Genomic DNA, 21,847 nt, shown 5'->3' with positions numbered 1-21,847 from the left:
TTAAAAAAAAAAAGTTTAAAGGTCTTGTCCCCAGATCCTTCCACAGGCACCATTTATAACATGGTTAGAGATCTAGTTAAAATAACACATTCAGCAACTACAATGTGTATTTCTTTTGGTTGAAGTAAAATAAAGAAACACAGCAACTTTTTAAATGTTGCCATCAAGATTTTAGTCTAAAATATGAGCAAGTATTGGGCAGTGAGGGGAGGATAAACTTTAAATATTTATTAAATACACATTTCTATAAAACATTACGTGGACTCATCTTTACAACATGGTCTGAGTTGCACTGAGAAGAGAATACAAAAGTGATGTAGGGAGAAAACTATTAAATGAGCAAAGATTGGTAAACATAATAATTCCTATGACTGATGAGAGTTCAGGGAACAGATGCCTCTACATCCTTTATAACCTCCTCACTGAGAGTATACTGCAGTCAATGGCAAAGCCTTACGGATGTCCATACACACCCCTGGGCCCAGCAATTCCATATTTAGAAACCTATCTAAGAAAATAATACAGATCCAAGAAAAGATCTAGCTAAAAGGCTCTTCATCACAACATGATTTTTTAATAGCCAACATTAGCCAGGACTGAAATAATACCTTGCATGACCACACATGAGAATAGTGAATAGTCTACAGAAACACTGATGTAGGACACTATGGAGACATGGTCACAATGTATTGCAAAGTGGGCAAACAGGATTACAAAACAATATTACATGATCTCATCTTATTAAATATATGTGTAAACCAAAATATCTAGAAGATACACATAAAAATATCAATATGGTTATCTGACCAGTGGGATTATGGCATTTCTTTATTTTGTTTGCTTACATGTTCTAGATTACTAGCAATATAGGGCCTTTGTAATAAAAAAATTAAGATACTAAAAATTTTTTAAATAATACAAAAACATAATGTTTGCTAGTCATTCTGTAATGTTGTAAGTTACTAGATGTCTCACACAGGGAATGTAGGACAGTGAATGAATGGTAAGGCTTTTCCTTGATAAGCCATTGGGCAAAAATTATGTTTATGTGATAATGTGAACCTGACCCCAAAGAAAAGAGTCACTTCATTGAAAATAACAGTAATTTTATGTTATTAGAAAAAGCACCCATGACAGCCATTATCAAAGTAGTCATTTTAGGGAGATTAAATTGAAAATAAATGAAGATATTTATGTAGAATGATTTTAGGTTGCAGGCAAGCTGGATGAGGGTTTACATACTTAAAGCCACAGTGTCTTAGGTATAAACATAGCTTTTGTTTCCTTTAAGAAAGAGTTTATTATTTGCTCATTTAAAAATGTATTCCCTTGGGGCGCCTGGGTGGCTTAGTCGGTTAAGCGTCCGACTTTCGCTTAGGTCATGATCTCGCGGTTCATGGGTTCGAGCCCCGCATCGGACTCTGTGCTGACTACCCGCTCAGAGCCTGGAGCCTGTTTCAGTCTGTGATTCCCTCTCTCTCTGACCCTCCGCTGCTCACGCTGTCTCTCTCTCTCTCTCCTAGAAATAAATAAAACGTTAAAAGAAATGTATTCTCTTTACTACTCCTTCCATCAGCACACATAACGTCTGAAGGACTTACTCTAGATATAAAGCCAGATTCGTGATTCATTTTTTTTAGGAAGCTTGCTACTTAGGAAACAAAGACAATGCTTCCCATCAGAATTTCAAACATCTCTTACTAAGAGAACATTTTAAAAGACTCTGAAGTTTGTTTCTTAAAAAATTATGCTTATAGAGTCCAATAAAATATTAGGCAGCCAGTATGTGTAATTATCACACACCACATTCATGGTATGACTCATTCAAACAGGTTTATGAAGTAACGTTTACTTTTCTAGACACATGTAAAAATAAATTACTTAAAGAGAAATAATACCCTTGCATTTAAACGTGTGTTTAGGGGGCGCCTGGGCGGCTTCGTCGGTTAACCGTCCGACTTTGGCTCGGGTCATGGTCTTTCGGTTCGTCGGTTCGATCCCCGCATCGGGCTCTGTGCTGACGGCTAGCTCACGGCCTGGAGCCTGCTTCGGATTCTGTATCTCCCTCTCTCTCTGACCCTCCCTTGCTCATGCTGTCGCTCTCTCAAAAAGAAATAAAAACATTTAAAAAAAAACATTTAAAAGTGTGTTTAGATCACCTTAAAAGGGATTCTTGATTTTAAATGTGTTCCCAGAAACACTTAAAAATAAAATGAAGCAAAATGTTACTATTCCAGTAGCCTTCTGAAATTGTTTTCAGATTCAACATCAAATAATTAATTTAAACGCTTTATTTATGCTCCCAATCACTGAGAGATATGACTGCTTAAATAACTTTTTAAAGACCATAAATCTCAAGTTTTAGTATTCTTTAGAAATTAGGAAAAAATAAGGCATTTGTTTTTCTTCTAATGCTACCCTCTACTTACATTAATACAGTGAAGTTATCATAGAAAAGCACTTGCTTAAATATGAACGGTCTATGGACAAAGTGCCTCTTCCATAATTATACATAACACACCCCGTTGGCCAGCACATTATGTAAGAAAGATGGACACACAGAAAACCTCTGGCTTGAAAGATCTCTGTTGCCTATACCTTCCCATTTTCTGCAGTTCTTAAAGATTTCTGTTCAACTTAAGTCTTTATCAGACACCAAGTGCGTTACCGTCTACTGGAAAACACTTTAAGAATATAAATGAGAAGGTTACTCACACGAGCCCTCCTTCTTTAACCACAATTTGCTTAAATTCTAGATCCAAATTGTGAACATAGTCTTAAGATTTTGCTTCCTACTCTTCTCTTCTATATTTCCCTCATCTTTCTAATCTTACAGTTGAAAGAGGTTTACATTTTTTAGGAAAAAAATATGGATGCTTTTAAAAAATGTATTCCCTTAACTACTCCTTACATCTACTTTCTAATCCCCAACTCACTTAATTAAATTCAGCGTGAATTTAAATTGCAATTAACATCTTTTGAGGGATTACATGTTCTAATCGCAATTATGCAATGAATATTTGAAACACATACATTTTGTTATATTATCTGAAATGCAAATTGGAGTCTAAAAAGATGTTTAATAAAAATGTATAGTACTGAAGACTTTATTACGGAACCTAAGGGACTAGAAATGAGATTAAAAAGAGTAAAAGCAGTGATACAAGTACAAAAACAAATTGCTTCACCTCCAAAACCCTTGGAAATGGCCCCACTTGACTCCCGCTTAACCAAGCTTCATCACAGTTTAAAAACTCTCTTCCAAGAAGTGTTATTAACCAAACTGAATTTCATTTTTTCCCCAATATTAGTAGCTCACAAGGTCTTAAATGAGAGATGATGCATGAAATTCTACAGGAGCAAGAGGTAAAAACTTTTTCTGACCCAAGAATTTATAAAACAACTTAACATCTTTTACTTTCCTTTTCCATCAAAATAGCATTTTATAAGCAGAAGGGGAAAAAAGCTGACATTTATTAAGCATCTTCTATACCAGATGATAGGTGTTACTTTACTTAATTCTTAAAATAACCCCATGAGGTAAGTATTATTCCATTGTACAGATGTGAAAAATAAGCCTCAGAGAAAGTAAGTAGTTGAAATAAGTTTAAATGAATCAGTGGGTAAAATCAGGACCCTTAAACCCATGCTCTCATGTCTCACTGACATTAGGACAGTGTCATAAATGTGAGACCAAAGGAGGAGAGCTTAGGGGCACCTGGGTGGATCAGTCAGTTAGGCGTCTGATTCTTGGTTTCAGCTCAGGTCATGGTCTTGCAGTTTGTGAGTTTGGGCCTTGCTTCGGGCTCCGTGCTGACAATGAGAAGCCTGCTTTGGATTCTCTCTCTCTCTCTCTCTCTCTCTCCCCCTCCCTCCCTCTGTCTCTTCCCCTCCCCTGCTGTGCTCTCTCTCAAAAAAGAAGAAGAAAAAAAAAAGAGGCAAGCTTATGACAAAGCACCTGTCTTCAATTGTCCATTTAACTATAATCCTCTCAAATAGGCTGCTGGGATTTCAGTGGCCCAAGAAGACACCTTCATCTCTGGTGTAAGCTTGACTAGAATGCTCCAAGAAGTTTCAGTCCTGGGGCTCTCAGAGCTCTTTCTGCAAATCCATGAGCTTGCTAAAAGCCAGGCTGACTTCACTGTCTTTTCAATCAGTTTCTGGTGGTCATAAAAGGCTTTGACATGAAGTAAATATCTGGTTTATTAATTTATGCCCTGTTTTGTTCTGGTACCTTTTCTTTAAAAAAAATGAAGCATAATTGACATACAACATTATATTAGTTTCAGGCATACGAAATATTGACTTAGTATTTGTATACATCGCAAAATAACCACTTTAAGTTTAATTATCATCTGTCATCATACAAAGCTACAAAAACGTTCTTTCTTGTGATGAGAACTTTTAAGATGTACTCTCCTAGAAACTTGTAAATAGGCAGTACAGTATTATTGACTATAATCACCATGCTGTACATTATAGCCCCATGACTTATTTTCAGTTGACCCTTAAACAACATGGGTTTGAATTACATAGTCCACTTATATGTGGATTTTTTTTTTCAGTGACTATACTAGAAAATTTTTTGGAGATTTACAACAATTTGAAAAACTCAGATGAAATACTGAAAAAACTAAGACAAAGTTAGGTATTATTGTGAGAAGACAGTATATAATAGTGGAACATACAAAATATGTGTTAATCAACTATTTGTGTTATCTATAAGGTTTCCATTCAATGGTAAGTTATTAGTGAAGTTTTTAGGAAGTCAAAAGTTATACATAGATTTCTGACTGCACAGGGGTCAGTGCTACTAACACCATATTGTATAAAGGTCAACTATATTTTATAACTGCAAATAAACTTACCTTCCTAGCTTCAGGGTCTGTTTATGCACTTACTGGAGTGTTAGCTCCTAAATTAGGTTTACCTTTAAGGAAACTAATGCAAATTTAGGTTCTGCCTTTCCTACCCTTAAACTGTCAGCTTTCCCTTACCCATTCACTATTCACACCATTTTTGTTGCCAAACTTTACTAGTAAAAGAAGGACTAGTTATGCTGGCTCTTACTTTTTCCTATGACATTGTCATCATGAGATAATACCATGTTATTAAGCTACCTACCCATTCAATCTTTAAAAACAGGGTTTAAAAAAATTGTTAGCATGATTTTTCTCTTATTTATCCATGATCCATCCTCGTAGACCTGGATGACATAATTACACCTAATAAAACACAACCCTCTACACAAGAATAGATAAGGATACAACCCAAAGATTGGAGGGAGGCAATTGGGAAAGGAAGGCTGTGTTTCAGTGTGTAGTTTACCACTTAAAACAGCCATAAGGTATGTAGGCACTAGAGGGCGCTAGATTTAGCTTATATTGGTCTGAATCCAGCTCCACAGAGAGGACATTGAACAACTTTAGCCATGTTAAGCCTCCGTTTCCTTGTCTCAAAAATGGTTGTAATATTAGTATCTACTTATAAGCATTTGTGAGAATTCAATGGGATAATTTATATAAAGCATTAGCATAGTAAGTACTTCGTAAATATTAGCTATTATTAACTGTATCATCATCAATATTATTACATTATTAAGTGGTGAGAACATTAATCAATGACTTACCAAATTAGGGACCCAAATACAGATAAAATTTCTGATGAATTTGGAAAAATGGAGACAAATAACCATTTTAAAGTGGGAAGAAGAGATAGGATGGATATGGTGATCTAAGGGAAGCCTTTTTTAAAAAAATGCAGTGTTTATTTTTTATAATATAACTCACTGTAATTTTAGAATCATAACCTGTTATGTAGAATTCTTTGTTAATATTCAGAGATTCATGAGACCTAAGGAAAAAGCCAACAAAAGGTTTTGTTGTTGTTGTTGTTTTTTTACCATCTTTGGGGGAAAATGTCTGAAAGAAGTCTGAGGGTGGAGGATAAAACATTTACAGAGGAGTAGGGCCTCACAATTCCAGTTAGGATAGTTTGGAATAAAAAAATAATGTAGGGTGTTTCTAAAGTTCCTGAAAAGCAAAGGGTGAATGCGGAAAACAACTAGGGGGAGAACACAGTCATTGGAGAATCTAAGCTTCTAGAAGGGCAGAAACCAACAACCCCTCTGGCCAAATATTGGCTTCTTTCCTATAAAGCACACCTCCACCCAGTCATCGTGTCTCCAACTCTGGCCTGTCTTGTGTCTCTTACTGAATAACAATGTGGAGAGGGTATAAAGAGGCATGATGTGTTAGTGGAGGTAGGAAAGGGGTCAGGAGAGGCAGAAGTTACCATTGTGTCAGAGAGGTTGGAAAGGTAATTCAGTCAGCGGCTTTACAAAGCTGCCAAAGGGACATAAGGGTAATGCTTCCTTGAGAGCAGTACTAAGTAAAGGTAAGAGAAAACAAGGTACATCGGGATCCATGGACTTATATCTGAGTATTATTATACTACATTATTATGTTGATCCAATTATTCAGTCAATGAGCATTTGATGAATTCCTACTGTATTTGAGAAACTGGGTTATTTTTTTCTTTTTCTTTTCTTCTTCTTTTTTTTTTTCTTAAAATAAAATATGACTTCTGTTCTCAATAACATTCAGTCTATAAGGAGCTATAGGATGTGTTAAATCCAAAGCTATGTTACAGAAAACCAGGCATTGGACAAATATTTAAGCCAAATAGACTACATAGATTTTCTTCAAAGTGGACTTTCTTTAAAACAGACTTTATTATTTACTCTTTGACAGACTCCTTTGTATGTACAATAGGCAGCCCATGCTGTTAGTTGGTAAAGAAGAAGGACATTTAAAAAAGGCATACTCCTTTGAGTACTCTCTACCTATTTTGTGGTCTTATTGATTCTCTAATGCCTTTTCATCAAAGTCTTCACAAGTTAACTATTACTCAAACCTAAGGCATTATTTAAAATTCCATTATTAAGCAATGTACTTAACTAGAGCTCCTCTTGAAATATTCCTAGGCATATATCAGATTCTGAGATTCTATATAATGTACACATCATATATAGCCAGAAATATACATACATGTGTTTATATATATATATATTCATGCATATATATAAATATGCATGCATATCTACATCCCCCACCCAACATACCATATATGTAACCAACTAAATACGTAATGTGAAGATTTGGTATAAAAGTATTTTGCTATAACTACAAAGAATTGCTTAGACAGAACTGGAACCTTCTCCCTGTATTCTGTATATGTAAAGTTAAACGCATAATCACTTTTCAGAAAGGAGTCTCTTTTCTAATACAGCACAAAGTATCTACCTCAAACTTTAACAAAGTTTTCAATGCAGTATTAAAATGATTAGTGGATCATTTTCAAATCATGTGAATTCTTTTCATGAGATATAAGGTAACCATTCTACTAGCTTATGGATCCTGTACTAGACCTGGCTTTCTACATTTGCTGACCTTAAGAATGTTCCTGAAGTTCCTCTTTTCAAATCTGCAAAGCATTACTTAATGTAGGCTGGTCTGTTGATATGAAACATGCATAGACATTAATTCACAATGCCCATCATTTCTCAATCCCTCAGTGTGCTAGGCACTGTGCACACATCATCTTTACATACATCTTCTCATCAAGTATAGAGCCAAGTAAAAAAAAAAAAGAGATGTATTTAAAATAATTCCAAACCACATACTGTCATTTTTAATTAGTTTAAACAAATGTGTTAGACAGTTACATATATAGGAATACTTAAAAACTTTCCCAAATTTAGACATTTACTAAAAATATTTCCAGAAGCTGTCTTGAATATTAGCCAGATGGATTTTCTTTTCCGTTCAATTTTGTTTTGGCATTTGAAATGTGGTTTATTATAAAACTAATTGTTTAAGAACATATCCTAACATTTTGTTTTTGTGTCAAATTCTGGTTGAAGCTAAAGTCATTCCCATTTGCCGAGGTTTGGTAAAAAAAAAATGTACAGAAAAAGACAATCTTCAATCCACTGAAAGTATACAACCATATACATTAAAATAATGGTCTAATAACTGAAATTTATAATTATTATAACAGCAATTAAGTATCATTATTATGGCAAGCATTTAAGAATACCCAAACTTAAATCAACAAAATGATTTATATTCATCGTCCTCTCATTTAAAATTCATATTACACCCATTTTACAGCTGAGGTGGATAAGAGGTAAGGTGATTTATCCAAAATGAGATAGCTATTAGTTATCAGAGCCAGACTTCATACAGGTCCATGGGCATAAAAGCCCACACTCTTTTCACTATGTTATGATGTCAACGTTAAAAAGCTCAGCTGGAAACCAAATGCTACTGCAATTTGAACCACCACTCATACTAAACTCATTGACCCAAGAAAATACCTTCTACCCCACCCAACTATCTCCTCACCTCCACCCCTATCTACTCCCAAAAAGTAGGTTTGTGCAGTTTTCCAAAGCTGCATCAAAAATAAAGAAAAATAAAAGTGATAGCAATACATAATGTAAATCCTTCAGCAACTTAAGACATAACTTTGCTGTAGAAAAGAGTGGAATAAGTGAAGGATGAGTATTAAAGAGTAATGAAGGTACAAAAAAAAAAAGCGCCACTGTCAGCACTCCACCTGGGTTCCGATGTATTAGAGCATCTTGGTTGAAAACAAATCAGACTAAGTGTCTGTTTTGGAAAACGCTGCCATGTACTATATGGCAGTTTTGGGAAGGAAAGCAAGCCTAGAAATTAATTAAGAAATGAGTGGTTTTACAGAGTGCTGTGAGAAAAAAGAACTTTCTAATAAACTTTCTCTCTATAGAGTGAAATCTTCCTACAGATTTCCTTCTCTCATTTACATATCTGTACAGGCCTATTCTTTTTTTTTTTTTTCCTCCAAGCCCCTTTGCCCTTTCAATCACGAAGCATATTACTCCACTGTCAGTGCAAAGCAGTTCCTAACAACAGGGAACCCAGCTGGGATAGGAAGAGGGCAGCAGGCTCATGCATTAACATAATAATCCAACTGTGTTCCCATAGGCCCTTAGGGCAGACAGCATATTAGGTAGGCCTCCTGTGCAGACCCTGGTGGAAGCCTCCTGATCACCTGCCTATCAACCTGTGGCAGCTACAGCCGGCTCAATAGCCCCAGCTCCTGCCAAGCGGCGGTGCCCAATTACCTCACTACAAAAGACAGGAATCCATTTTTCTATGTCTGTTTAATGTACTCAGTGCATTTCCTTATTTACGATTTGAATCTATGTTTCTGCATTTGCAGGGGGATTGACTTTTTGTCTTTTAACTTTTGAAAGCTTGGTTATCTAAAGGCCATATCGCTGCAGTAGGCAGGAAATGAGACTGAAAACCAAATTTTAAATACCAAAGCTCAGGTTGGTAAAGCTAACTGCTTGGTCTTCGGTTGTCTAAAGCATTTTTTTTCCCCATCAATACAGAGGACTCGAGGTGTGGGGAAGATCTAAATGGCTGCCATCACTATTTCTCAAGGAGACAGAGGTCGGGTCACAAAGACCAGTGTCTTTGTGAGACGTAGGGTTTTTATATTTGAATCTAAGCATGTTCTAAGGTTCTCAACGCATATAAGCCTTTGTGTACACTGATTCCCTCATGGAAAGTGTGTGGCTTCTACAATCTGCTGAAAGAGTAGAGAATCACAACAGATATGGCAAAATCATTTTTGGATCTTAAGTTATCATTGAAAACTTCAAAAAAAGAGTTGGCCAATTTGTATGCTTTTTACTGTTTGCATTTATTTTACTGCTGCTCAGTTCCTGGAGTCTTTGGTTTACCCTATGTGTGGTTTTCTTTCCAAGCCGCAACACCTATCAAATAAGGAAAAGCCAAGGGGTATATATTCCACTAAAAAGATATGTCTACATCACACAAGATCATCTTTAAAACATCATAAAAAGATGTTTGAAATTATAATTCACTTCAGTGAATTAAATACAGTGGTCTTATTCCTTGATAAAATTTCTCCTTAAAAAGGTTACAAAGAAAAGGCATAATTTGACATTTATGGGGGGAAAAAGTATTTTTTAAAGTATTCCAAATAATACTATCTAAAAAAGCATGAGGTTGGGGTGCCTGGGTGGCTCAGTTGATTGAGCACTGGACTTCAGCTCAGGTCACGATCTCATGGTTCACGGGTTCAAGCCCTGCATTGGGCTCTGTGCTGACAGCTCAGAGCCTGGAGCCTGCTTCAAATTCTGTGTCTCCCTTGCTCTCTGCCCCTCTCTCACTCCTTCCCTCCCCCCCTCAAAAGTAAATAAACATTAAAAAAAATTTTAAAGACACAAGGCTGCCAATTTGGCTAGGGAAACATTTTCTACTTGATCAAGTATTTCTTTAGAAAAAATGAGTTTCTCAAAATGTTGTATTTTGGGTTTTTAATGGCTATTTTAATAAAAAATGAATCTTCCAGTCAACAAAAGTGCATTTATGTAACATTTCTATGAATTTTAAATGTTAGGAAACTAATACTATTAGTTAAGCCAACCAGCCTGATATGCTGCATGCACTCTAATAATTAAGTAAACATAAGTATCAAGAGCCATGTCTGCACATGGCACTCGTTTTCACTGCCAATGTCACCTCTGTTACCTGTGTCTTAACAGTCTGTGCATTAGGATAAAAGATGACGGTGACCATTCAGCAACCTGTCAGTTCTTTGGTGTACCTCCATACATACCAGACAGGGTTTTGTTCAAGGTAAATGCCCTCATCATGAACAAATTTGCTCTTTACCAAACAACCATGGGGAAAATTCAAATAAAAGAGAAAAGAAAAAAACCTAAATTTTTTTTCTTATGATTCAATCCTGAGCTATTTAATGGTCTCTAAGTAATACGCTATAATATATGTTGAAGGAAGAGAAAATACAAAATACTAAACTCAATAATAAATATTAATGCTCATATATGTGTTAAACAGCAAAATTATACACATCCCCTTCTTGATGTTTTGGGGATTCCAGAGGCTCTTTATTTTTCATAAATTCTTACATTTTGACAAAATGTTATGCATCTTCCAAGTCATTAAATACAGAAACTTGATTTTTTTATTAAAAAACAATAAACAACAGCCCTGTAGTGACAGGATAAATGGTAGCCCAGACTTTACCATTTTAATTCCTTCAAGGGGTGTGCTTCCACTCCTCCAGGGTGAACAAAAGGAAAGTATTTATATAAAATAGAAATCTAGCTATTCCATTAGTAAGAATTTGACTTTTAACTTGAATAGTAACTCGTATGGCTAGAATAACTTAGTCTTTGAAGGAGAAGGAAATGAGGGACAGAATTGTGGTATCATTTCTAGCATGAGCAATTCAATTTGAAATGAGGTTAAAATTAAAAAAAAATGTAAACATAAATGAAGGAATGTGCTATTATAAATATAAGTGGGAATAAATAGAGATAGAAAATGGCATGAAAGAATCCATAGTTACGTTTAAGTATGATAAACCAGTTTTTAAATCTGCCCCCAGCCCTCCCCACAGCAGTTTTTTTCTAGGCTGTATGTTCCTGTATTTGAAATACACCACATCTTCAATTTGATTCCACTAGCGCATTCCCTACCCTCCGAGAATTACCAAGAAAGGACCCTTTGTCCCCATGGAAAACTATTTGTTTCTTATGGAGTTTATCTACCTAGTTCAATTTGGTAGTATAGATACAGCTTCAGAAATGGTCTGCAGCTGGTATGTTTTGACATTTCTGCCACGGATAAGATTAAGTATGAAATATCAAAAATACACGTTAAAATAGATGCCATTTTACTTTGTTTCTTCCCGAATAGCCCTTCAGCTGTTGAGGCACATACATTTTTTCCCCAGGCAAAATCCCCAGGCTAAAATAACTAAGCCTCATATCTTCAGGAAACCCAGCTTCCCAAACATTATTCTGAGGTATCTGATTATCTACTGGCTGTCGTTTCATTCTATGTGTAATCATGTAAATCTTACTTGAAAAAGGAAAAATACTCCACTTAAAACACTTCTTTTCTGTCAACTGCTCACATTGGATACAATCGATGACAAGGCTTAATTTTCTATTACTTCTTTTTAAAATGTTGTCCTTTAACCATAGAGTTAGAAGTCACAAGGATTCAAGATCATTTTTGTACTCAAACATAACTTTGCTTTGAGAACTGCCCTCTTGAGCAGTGTGCTACCCCTCATTTGCCACTGGGGAGAGGGCCCTCCCATCTGCTAAGATCTAATCCTATCACTTTGCAGCCTCAGACTCAGGCAACTTAGAGCTAAAGACCGCCATTTGCAATAGTGACAGATGTTGCAAGGGTTATTTCTTACAAACTTCAGGTGAGGATAAATGTTACTTTAAAAGTAAAGAAATTTAGGAAACAAGTGAAAAAGGTAAATAAGTAAGTAGCTCTTAAGATCTTTCAAACCATCTCAGGGTAAAAAGAAATGTTTAAGACTATACGCTTAACCTCAAAGCCTTTAAAATTAAGAGAAATTAAAATGCATATTGAATCATCACATGCTAACAAAGCCAACTTGATTTATATTGCAAGCAGTTTTATTTAGCACATAATTCTATCACAAAAAGTTTATAGATTATTACCTCAATATCCACTCAAGTATTAAATCATTACACATTAAGTTATTAAAAGAATTTTAAAAAGAGAGCTTAATTGCCTGTTCTTACAACTTTGCTCTTTTTTTTTAATTTTTTTAATGTTTTATTTATTTCTGAGAGAGAGACAGCATGAGTAGGGGAGGGACAGAGAGAGAGGGAGAACAGAACCTGAAACAGGCTCCAGGCCCTGAGCTGTCAGCACAGAGCCCAACACAGGGCTTGAACCCACAAACCGTGTGATCATGACCTGAGCCAAAGTTGGATGCTTAACCGACTGAGCCACCCAGGCACCCCCTTACAACTTTGCTCTTATTTCAAGTCAGAAGCCATCCTGGAAGGCTATCGGCAGACTGCTGAATCACAATTAAGAACTAAAAGATGAAAAACAGGGAAACAAAATATGACAGGTAGAGGAGGAGGTTATATACAAAGAAATCTATGAGTAAGGAAGGTAGAGTGAATAAATAAAAAGCAAGAACTAGAAAACTAACACTCTTCACCTCCTTAAATTCAGTAATGCTTATATTTTCAAGCATAATTCAACATTTCTCTGTACACAGTGTTGAGGGACAGATGTCCCCAAAGATGATACAATAATGGTCCATAAAGTAAATGGGAAGAGAGGAGAAGGGGGGAGGGGAAAGAGCACCAATAGCCAATGAAGCGACTCAAGATGAATACATTAACAGGTCAGTGACCAGCAACATTGGCATTGGCAACTTCTGAAAGATATAAAAAATAAAATTTAAAAAAAAGGAGTTACCTTTTGGTCTTCTCCTTAGCAAATCCCTATTTTAAATGTGTATACATACACAAGCATGTGTGTCTTGGGGGTGAGGAGGGAAGGGGAGGAAGTGAGGAGTCCTTGAGAGGAGGAAACAAGAACACCCCCTGACCCACAACAGAATGGAATGCTCCTTCCACCACTGGACCTTCGTCCTGGAACTATGACTCTAAGACCAAATATTGCTATATAACTGACTCCAAGGAACTGACAATAATAACCGGATACTGGGAAGTGTTCCATTACTCCAAATACTACCTGTTTCAAGTAAGCTGGTAACGGGAGCTTAGATATGTCTATGGCACAGCAGTCATAACTGAACTCAATTTGTACTCAAAATAGGAAAACGGATAACCAGTCTCCTTGGTGATAATAAATGGTATTGTTGACGCTGGGATGAGCAGTAAGAGAAACACAGGTGTAAGGAGTGAAAACACAGATCACCTTTTGTCACTAAAGTAACACAAATTCTGCTCTTAAAAAAAAATACAGTTGTCTCTCCAGTTCTTTGTGCAAGAAGCCAATTTTATTCTTGCTTCAATACTTAAATCTAGAAGCAAAGAGATAAATCAATTAATCCTTACAAACTGCTCCTAGGAGCTTCATTTTCCTCAAGGGGTTAAAAGAAGCCTTGACCACTACACAAAGAATATGAAATCTCTGCACTATATTGCTAACACATATCTCCAATTAGGTCTAAAGACATTTTTACAGCTTTTATGCCAAGTTTATATTACTAGATGTTAAAGAATGTGTTGTAGCACTTAAAACCGCTAAAGCTGGCTCTTGGTAACAATGGTTTATGATTATATCTCAAGGAAAGCAGGAATAAGGCTTTTACACAATTTTGTTGTTACGCGATGATGTTGAACTGAAACAAAAACAAGTGGCAAGGCCAAGTGGAATCTTTTGTTCTCTACTTTGATGCTGTCATCTAGAGGCTAACACATCAAAAGTTATAATTAGATTTTTACCCATCCCTTGGAATAAATTCAGCTAAAAGCTTTTAGAGCCTTTAGGATTAAAACAAACTCAAAAGAACAAATGTATTCATATTTTCCAAATTAGTCTATGTCTAAACAATGTAAAATTGTATCTATAAAGCAAACAGGTAAAGGATACCAAGAATGTTTAATTAGCATTTCATTATAATACCAATGTGAAAAGAAAGAGGTCAACTATTAATAAGGTACAGATTGCCCACCACTGGGATTTATTCTGAATTCATTTTAAGACCAGGAAGCTGTGATCTAAAAATTTCCACTCTAAAGCAGTTAAAAGTTGAAATAATTGTACTTTTTAAAGTAAGGGCTAGGGCTTTACGAAGAGCTCTTCACACATTAAAACACGTAGCTCCTACTATTAATTTGTAATTTTAACTTAGAACCACCATGCCACTTATTTCATGATAAATGAATACACACTGGATAGCATATCTACTTTGGATGAGAATAACAGTGCTTAGAGATTTCAATCAAGTACATGGGTGCCTTTTCATTTCTCTTTTTTGATATGTACACTTCCCCAAAACCACACAAAAGAACACATATCAAAAAAGAAATATACTCACTAAAATTTAAGGTTACTCCAACAAAAGGGTTAATTAGAGAAACAAATTTTCTCAGACTGTTAATAATGGGAATGACACATATTATGTGCCCATAAGTAATTCTCAGGTATCTTTGATCTTCAGCCCCACGCGGTTTCTGTTGCCTACCGTAGCCTGGCCTCTGGGACTCTCTCAGAACCAGACATCTGGCTACTTTGTTGTTTTAGACTAATCTCCTCCCAGGAGAGCTCAAGAAATGACACCAGGCAAGGAGGGTCCTGGCAAGGGAAAAAACATTATGGTATTAGGCAGATTTTTTTTTCAAGTGGACGAGAGTATCAAAATTGTCTTCAAATTTCTATAGGGGTCTTAGAAGCTCTTCTGTTCTGTGTGGTTTTACTCTGGTGTAATTTTAATAGTATATAAATATTATATCTGTATGGCCTATCAACTATCTTTAAGAACTCACTGAATGTGAATCATAGAATGTTACAATGTGTAAGAGAAAGTTGTGGGGGAAAATACAAATCAGATTAATTCTTCACCCATCTGTTAGGGTTGGGTGATGACTAATAAAACAAAGATTTTAATTGTCAGCTGAAGGGTTACACCAAAATAGTGGGATGATGTCTAAGATTTGCAAATACAGTTGCATACCTCCCATTAGGCCAACTCCCTATCATATTTCTTCTTTTAATTGGGATTTGTTGAAAGAATCTTAGCTACCAATCTAGCAGGAAGGTTTTATTGAAACATACCTTTATAAAGTGCCTCTGAGGAAACCAAGAGGGAGCAAGAAGTGATACAAGTTTAAAAAACAAAACAAACAAAAACAAAACAGTTTAGTCAAGGACAAATGTTATTTTTCAAACAACAAAGATCATTAGTATTTTCCCCAAGGCAACAAATGACATCAACATTTTAATTCCTTTTAGGGATTATTGTTCAATCCTAAAAATCTACACATTCTGAGAGAGAATGGCTGATTTACTATTTGTTACACACATAGAATAGAAACCAAGTGGGATAACCACTTAATCTGTGAACTTTAATATTTTATCCTAAAATCACATTTTATCTATTTCTACTCTATTCAGATAATATATGAAATCAAATGATACACTACAATATGACATGTTCTTAAACAGGATGACAGCAAACTCACCAGACTAAATAAATACCTAATATATTCATCTCATGTGGCATATCTGTTAATATAAAGTCCTTGTTTTATGTTTCAATTGTCTTTACAATATCAAAAATGCAAAATTACATAGTGACTTCTACTTTGGACTGTATTACATTAAGTTAATGATTCAAATACCCTATTTTATCATAACACTATCTACTCTGTTAACATTCACTGAAATTAGCACTATAGATGAAAATTTTCAGATGATGAACGTAAAAAAGACAATCTTATGCAATAATAATTCATTTATGATTAAATAATTCCCCAAGTAAAGAAAGACAATATATCAGTGAACAAGCAAGTCACAAAGAGACCAATACTATAGGATTCTACCTGTATGAGGTTTCTTGAGGGGTCAAATTCATGGATATGGAAAACAAGAAAGGGGGTTGCCATGAGCTGGGGAGAGGGAGGAAGACGGAGTTTGTATTTAATGAGTCTAGAGTTTTATTTTGGAAGATGAAAGATTTCTGGAGATGGATGGCGGTGATGACTACATAACAATGTAAATGTATGTAGTGTCAATGAGCTGTATACTTAAAAATAGTTAAAATGGTACATTTTATGTAAGATATATTTCACCACAATTTTAAAAATTACATTAGATTCAAAATAATATGTAAACTCAAAGATAATGAAAAATGAGAGCTCATTTATTTTGAATATCTGTCCTTGACCAAAGATGCATAACATTTATGAGAAGCATTGCCAATCACACTTAACTGTATGTATTCTTATCACCATCATTCAAGAAACAACAACAAAAAAAGCACAAAATCAGTCTCAGAATATATAGCCAAAAGGATTCCAGAAAGAATATTTCCAAAAATCCCCCTAAATGTCCAGAGTTTTGTACTTAGCATTAAGAATACTGCTGCTAAATAATAAAACTAATTCTCAGTACCAATCTGCATTTCCAAACGAATCAAAAGAGGTAAAATATTCAAGAAAACCAATGAAATCTTTTTTATAATACTGCACACTATTAAGTTATATTGGACCCAGAAATTAGCCCTTCAAGTGGTTTCTAAATATCACACTATTTTTAAATATAGTCAGTATAGTTCCAGTATTAAGTGTACTTTATTATATCCCATTATTTGAAAATTATACTCATATATTTTACATTAATTGTGATCATGTTTAGTTGCATACAAAAAACTACTCCAAATAACGACGCTTATACAGAGAGGTATACTTGTGAAAGAAGCCTGGAGGTAGGCAATCCCAGGTATGGCAGCCCCATGGTCAAAAGGACCCAGAATCCTATTCTTGCTGCTCCACTCTCATTAGCAGCTTGTCTCCCAATCTAAGACTGCTCCTCAAGCTGTAGCCATCAGGCCAACATTCCAGTGAACAGAGGGAGGAAAGAAAACGAAGGCTGCACCACCAACTTTTAAGGAGACATCTTGGATGTGACGTGCAATACTTCCATTTACATTTCACTGGCCGGAATTTAGTGACATGGCCATCAGAACACCACAAAGTCTAGTAAACACAGTGTTGAGCTGAATGGCACTGTGCCCAGCTTAGAGGTCCTGCTCTAAAGAAGAAGGGAGAATAGATATTAGAAAGCAACTAGAGGTATATGATACATATATTAACCAGCAGAGTCACTTAATCAATAGGGTTTTTTTAAGAGAAAAAAATCATTATTATTGTTATCTAATTAGTATAATTTATACAAAAGAATGGGAGCTGTTTAAAAAAAATCACCAAAATAAGAAATTTTAAATTGGGTCAATCTGAGAAAATATACCCAATTAAACAGACAGATACAGGAAATCAGTTCATTTCCTTGCAACACTGTGAATTTCCTTTAATTTCTTTAGTATGAATTGAGCACTTACGAAATAAATGAATTGGGCTGATTCTCCAAANTAAAAATCAGGAAAACCAAACCAATTTCCTCTAAGACCCTAACACCGAAACCAAATGGAGAATTATTTCTACAGAATCATACAAGACGGAGTTTAAAGAGATTATATGATTTGACTCTGACTGGAGATTTTTAGAGAGTTATAGTTATAGCTCAAGGTCCTCTCAGGTGGCCATCTATCTCCTTGACTTCCGCAATTTCCAAATAAAGCTGCAGTGATTCATTTTGAGAAGGCTTTGGAAGCAGTACTTTAAAGAGTAGGTAGCTGCCTTGAAGGAAGGCCTGAGGGTACATGACAGCAGCAGGCTTTGGGATGGGTCTTGTGGTCACAGTGAAACAGAGCCACACATTAGTCACACATCCCACAGGAAGCTTCCGAACATCTTGGTGCTGTGGGCAGAATGCCCCATGGAGTCCCATGGACCCTGCAAACACCTGCTGTACACAGAGCCAGTGTGGAAGGTAATCTGCTGTCCTAGAGGACCTTCAGAGGCTACGACTGCCAGCAGATGGATGAACCCCGACAGCTTCTGGAAGAGGTTGTGCCAGGGATGTGCATGCCTCTGTCCTTGGAAGGCCAGGTTCAGGATTTGGAAACCAGAGATGTCCCTCTCTGGGCTGAAATACAATAATGGCCCTAGAAAGAGGCCACACATTAAGAGATGACACTGAAGACAGTGACAAGACCAAAGGTGCCAGAGGATCATGCAGAAACCTACCACAGAGTCCAACTTGCTTAAGACTTAGTGGAGGAACTACAATTCACCAGAAAAAAAGAGGGAGAGACCATGATGAAAGATAAACAGGTAAAGGGCAGGAACGAGAAAGGGGAAAGTTCAAAAGATAAAGACATAGATTTTAAAAATACAAAGAGAAAAGTGAAGAAGCTTTTAAAAAAAATCAGGTAGACTATCATATTACTCTCTTGTCTCTTTTCCCAGCCTTTTGAGGCAAAAAGAAACAAGTGAAATAATTTAGGCAAGGAAGAGAGAAAACACTATAAATGTTTTTTCAGGTATCATAATAAAACTATGATTTTCTAAACCAAGGTGGACAATAATCACACTTAACTCCTAACACCCAAAGTGGTAACACAACATACAATAAGACAATTCAATACCTAACTCAATTAACTATATCAATTAGACTTTCTAATCAACAGTTTTTTTAAAAGCCAGTCATCTAATAGCATCATCTAATAGCAGTAACCTAATAACAAAGTAACTGTAATGTTTTGTAATTTGCAAAGCATGTTCACATATGTTAAATTAATCATTTCCCCCAGTTAACACTAAATAACATGTATCTACTGCCAGGAAATATTTTATTCAAGCTAATCAACAGTACGGATTTAGGGAGGAAAGAGATATGTACTAATAGGGTTCTTAACATTGAAGTTAATTTGCTATCTTTATTTAAATAACATTTAAAGAAAAACCATCTACATTGTGTCTTATAGTTTAATATAGTAGCTAGAATATTGGTGGCTGTGTGTTCCTGCGGGGGATTGGCTTCCTGGTGGTAAAGCTTGGATCTTTGGTACCAAAACAAATTCAAAAGCCCTCTCCTGTTTGAGGCATAGAAAGAAACCTCAGATTTGCTATCACCTTCTCAACCAGTAGGTAATGGAAACTGCCGAGATGTATTTGAAGGTTCTCTCTGTGACTACGGCACTGGTGAGCTTTTCTTTTAACTCTACAGCTGCCATGACGTGTACAGGTTTGGCCTACCTGTACCACAGACCCACCCACACCATCAGTGTGGTTTCTGGTTTTTCCATTCAGATTCTGTATCCAGGGGGCACAGCAAAGTGATTAATTCTGCCACCAGGTCACTATAAGGAAGCAACATTTGCGGTGAAATTGTCAGTCACGATGTGACTGCATCCTCCGCCAGCCTGTGGTCCTCCTCCCACAAGCAGGTAACTAAGGATGCTGAGCCATCCAGACCTCTGGGACAGGATTTGTGAGGGCCACCCCTCCAGCTTGGATCTGGGAACAAGTTTATCTTCACCTCACTCAGAAGGGCTTTCAAACAATTCCCTAACCACTAGGAGGGAACCTGAAAGCTGCTCCCTTCCAAGGACCATCTTTCCAACCAGAATTTGTGGGCCTGGCTCAAGCTCTAGGGACCTCTCGAGCCCCCTCCCTACTGACGCCACTTGCTCATGCAACACTCACCTGTTGTGTATGCTCCTGCCTATTTCCCCTGTTTCATTACCAACCTCTGGGAAGGCAGACTGCCGCTGGATTCTCTTTGTACTCTACCTCCCTGTTCCTCAAAATGTTAGTTCAGTGCTCTGAGATATTGTATAAGGGGAAGGAGGTGGCCTGGAGAAGGAGCCCATACTTTCCAGCTGTGTGACTTTAGTCAAGGGACCTCACCTATAAATCCTAATTTGACCAACTACAAAAATCACGGTAATATAAAACTGGTCTTATCTACTTCATACAATTGTTAGGAAATTCAAAAGAGAAAATACATGTAAGAGTATGTAAAAAATATGCAAAATAATTTAAATATATTTATCATAATAGAAAATGACCTAAAGAAGTATTCTTACATATATTTTAATTCTGAAACCTCCACAGAGGAAAAAAAAAATCACTGTTTATTTTAAGCAAAAGAATTTTTTTTACCACATCATTTGTGCCGAACAAAAACATTTATTGAGTACCTATGAATGTCTTCTAATGTCAAAATCACTTTTCCCACATGAGATATTTATTTGACTAGACAGTTTAAGACCATCCAAAATAAGGGGAAAAAAACAGACTCAATGTCCATTCAGCTACTAAAATGTCTGTATATGTTTTTCATCTCTGAATGGATCTGAAAATATAAGATCAACCTCATAGAAGTCTTCTATTTCTTTCCAAGCAGTAGGTCTTTTATTTCCTTCTAGACATCACGCCCACCATTTTGGAGGCTGCCAGCATCTAAGTGGCTGTGGCTGCTGATGTTTAGATGACTCAGAGTAGTTGTGAATAATTGAGAAAAGTGAACATATTGTTGGGGCACCCGGGTGGCTCAGTCGGTTGAGCGTCCAACTTCGGCTCAGGTCATGATCTCATGGTTTGCGGGCTTGAGCTCCGCGTTGGGCTCTGAGCTGACAGCCCAGAGCCTGGAGCCTGCTTCAGATTCTATGTCTGTCTCTCTTTCTCTGCCCCTCCCCTGCTCATGCCCTGTCTCTGTCTCTCAAAAATAAGTAAACATTAAAAATTTTTTTTAAAAATATTGCAAGACATAGCCAATTACGTACCTTGATTTTTCTATAAAACTATATGATATTTACACAAGTTTACTTAATATGAGATGAAGTAAAACAAGAATTATTGCCTTAATAGGACATATTTAAATCATGACCTGGATAGGGCTAGATTTAAACACATTCCTCAAAAATATTAACCACTTCAAATATATTTACTATGCCCCTGACATTTGCCAGGTGCTGCACTAGACACAGAGGATACAACTGTGAATAAGAAATCTACACTGCCTGCCATCGAATGGAAGCCTCGGTGAGACACACAGGCCTTTGCTGTGCTGCACGTGCCTGGGCGGGGTGCGTACCGCAGGGCCCGGCAGAGGGATGGGAAAGCGCTCTGAAGAGAGACCTGCAGTCAGGTGGAAACATCAATGCCTACACATCTTCACAGGGATCATTTTTTCTCCAGCTACTAGCTTCTGGGTCTACTTATAAGTCAACCTTTATTTTTCTCACCGAGGTAGCACAGACACTAAGCCATGTAGAGAAGGAGGGCTGTGAACGCCATCTGTCCTAGCTCCAGTGTTAACTGAAGGACTGACAGAAAAGGGAAAGATAGGAACACAGT

At 36.4% G+C, this 21,847-nt stretch overlaps 1 protein-coding gene across 7 annotated transcripts in view; it reads right to left on the bottom strand.

Annotated features, from left to right (window-relative positions):
• Nucleotides 1-21,847, bottom strand: part of SLC10A7 (solute carrier family 10 member 7) — a 259,094-nt gene that overhangs the window by 203,821 nt on the left and 33,426 nt on the right. Inside the window, exon 5 of one of the 7 annotated variants that reach the window (XM_077755905.1) lies at nt 16,787-17,675. The exons of the other annotated variants lie outside the window; for them this stretch is intronic. Within the exon in view, the coding sequence (XP_077612031.1) occupies nt 17,604-17,675 (72 nt within the window). The 3' untranslated portion in view covers nt 16,787-17,603. Of the gene's footprint in view, nt 1-16,786; nt 17,676-21,847 lie in introns of those variants that run through there. 7 annotated transcript variants of the gene reach the window in all.

The sequence above is a fragment of the Crocuta crocuta genome, unplaced genomic scaffold, assembly GCF_008692635.1.
Source record: "Crocuta crocuta isolate KB4526 unplaced genomic scaffold, BGI_CrCroc_1.0 scaffold112, whole genome shotgun sequence".
Classification (NCBI taxonomy): domain Eukaryota; kingdom Metazoa; phylum Chordata; class Mammalia; order Carnivora; family Hyaenidae; genus Crocuta; species Crocuta crocuta.
Note: the sequence above shows the minus strand (reverse complement) of the source record. Positions and strands in the feature narration are given on the sequence as shown.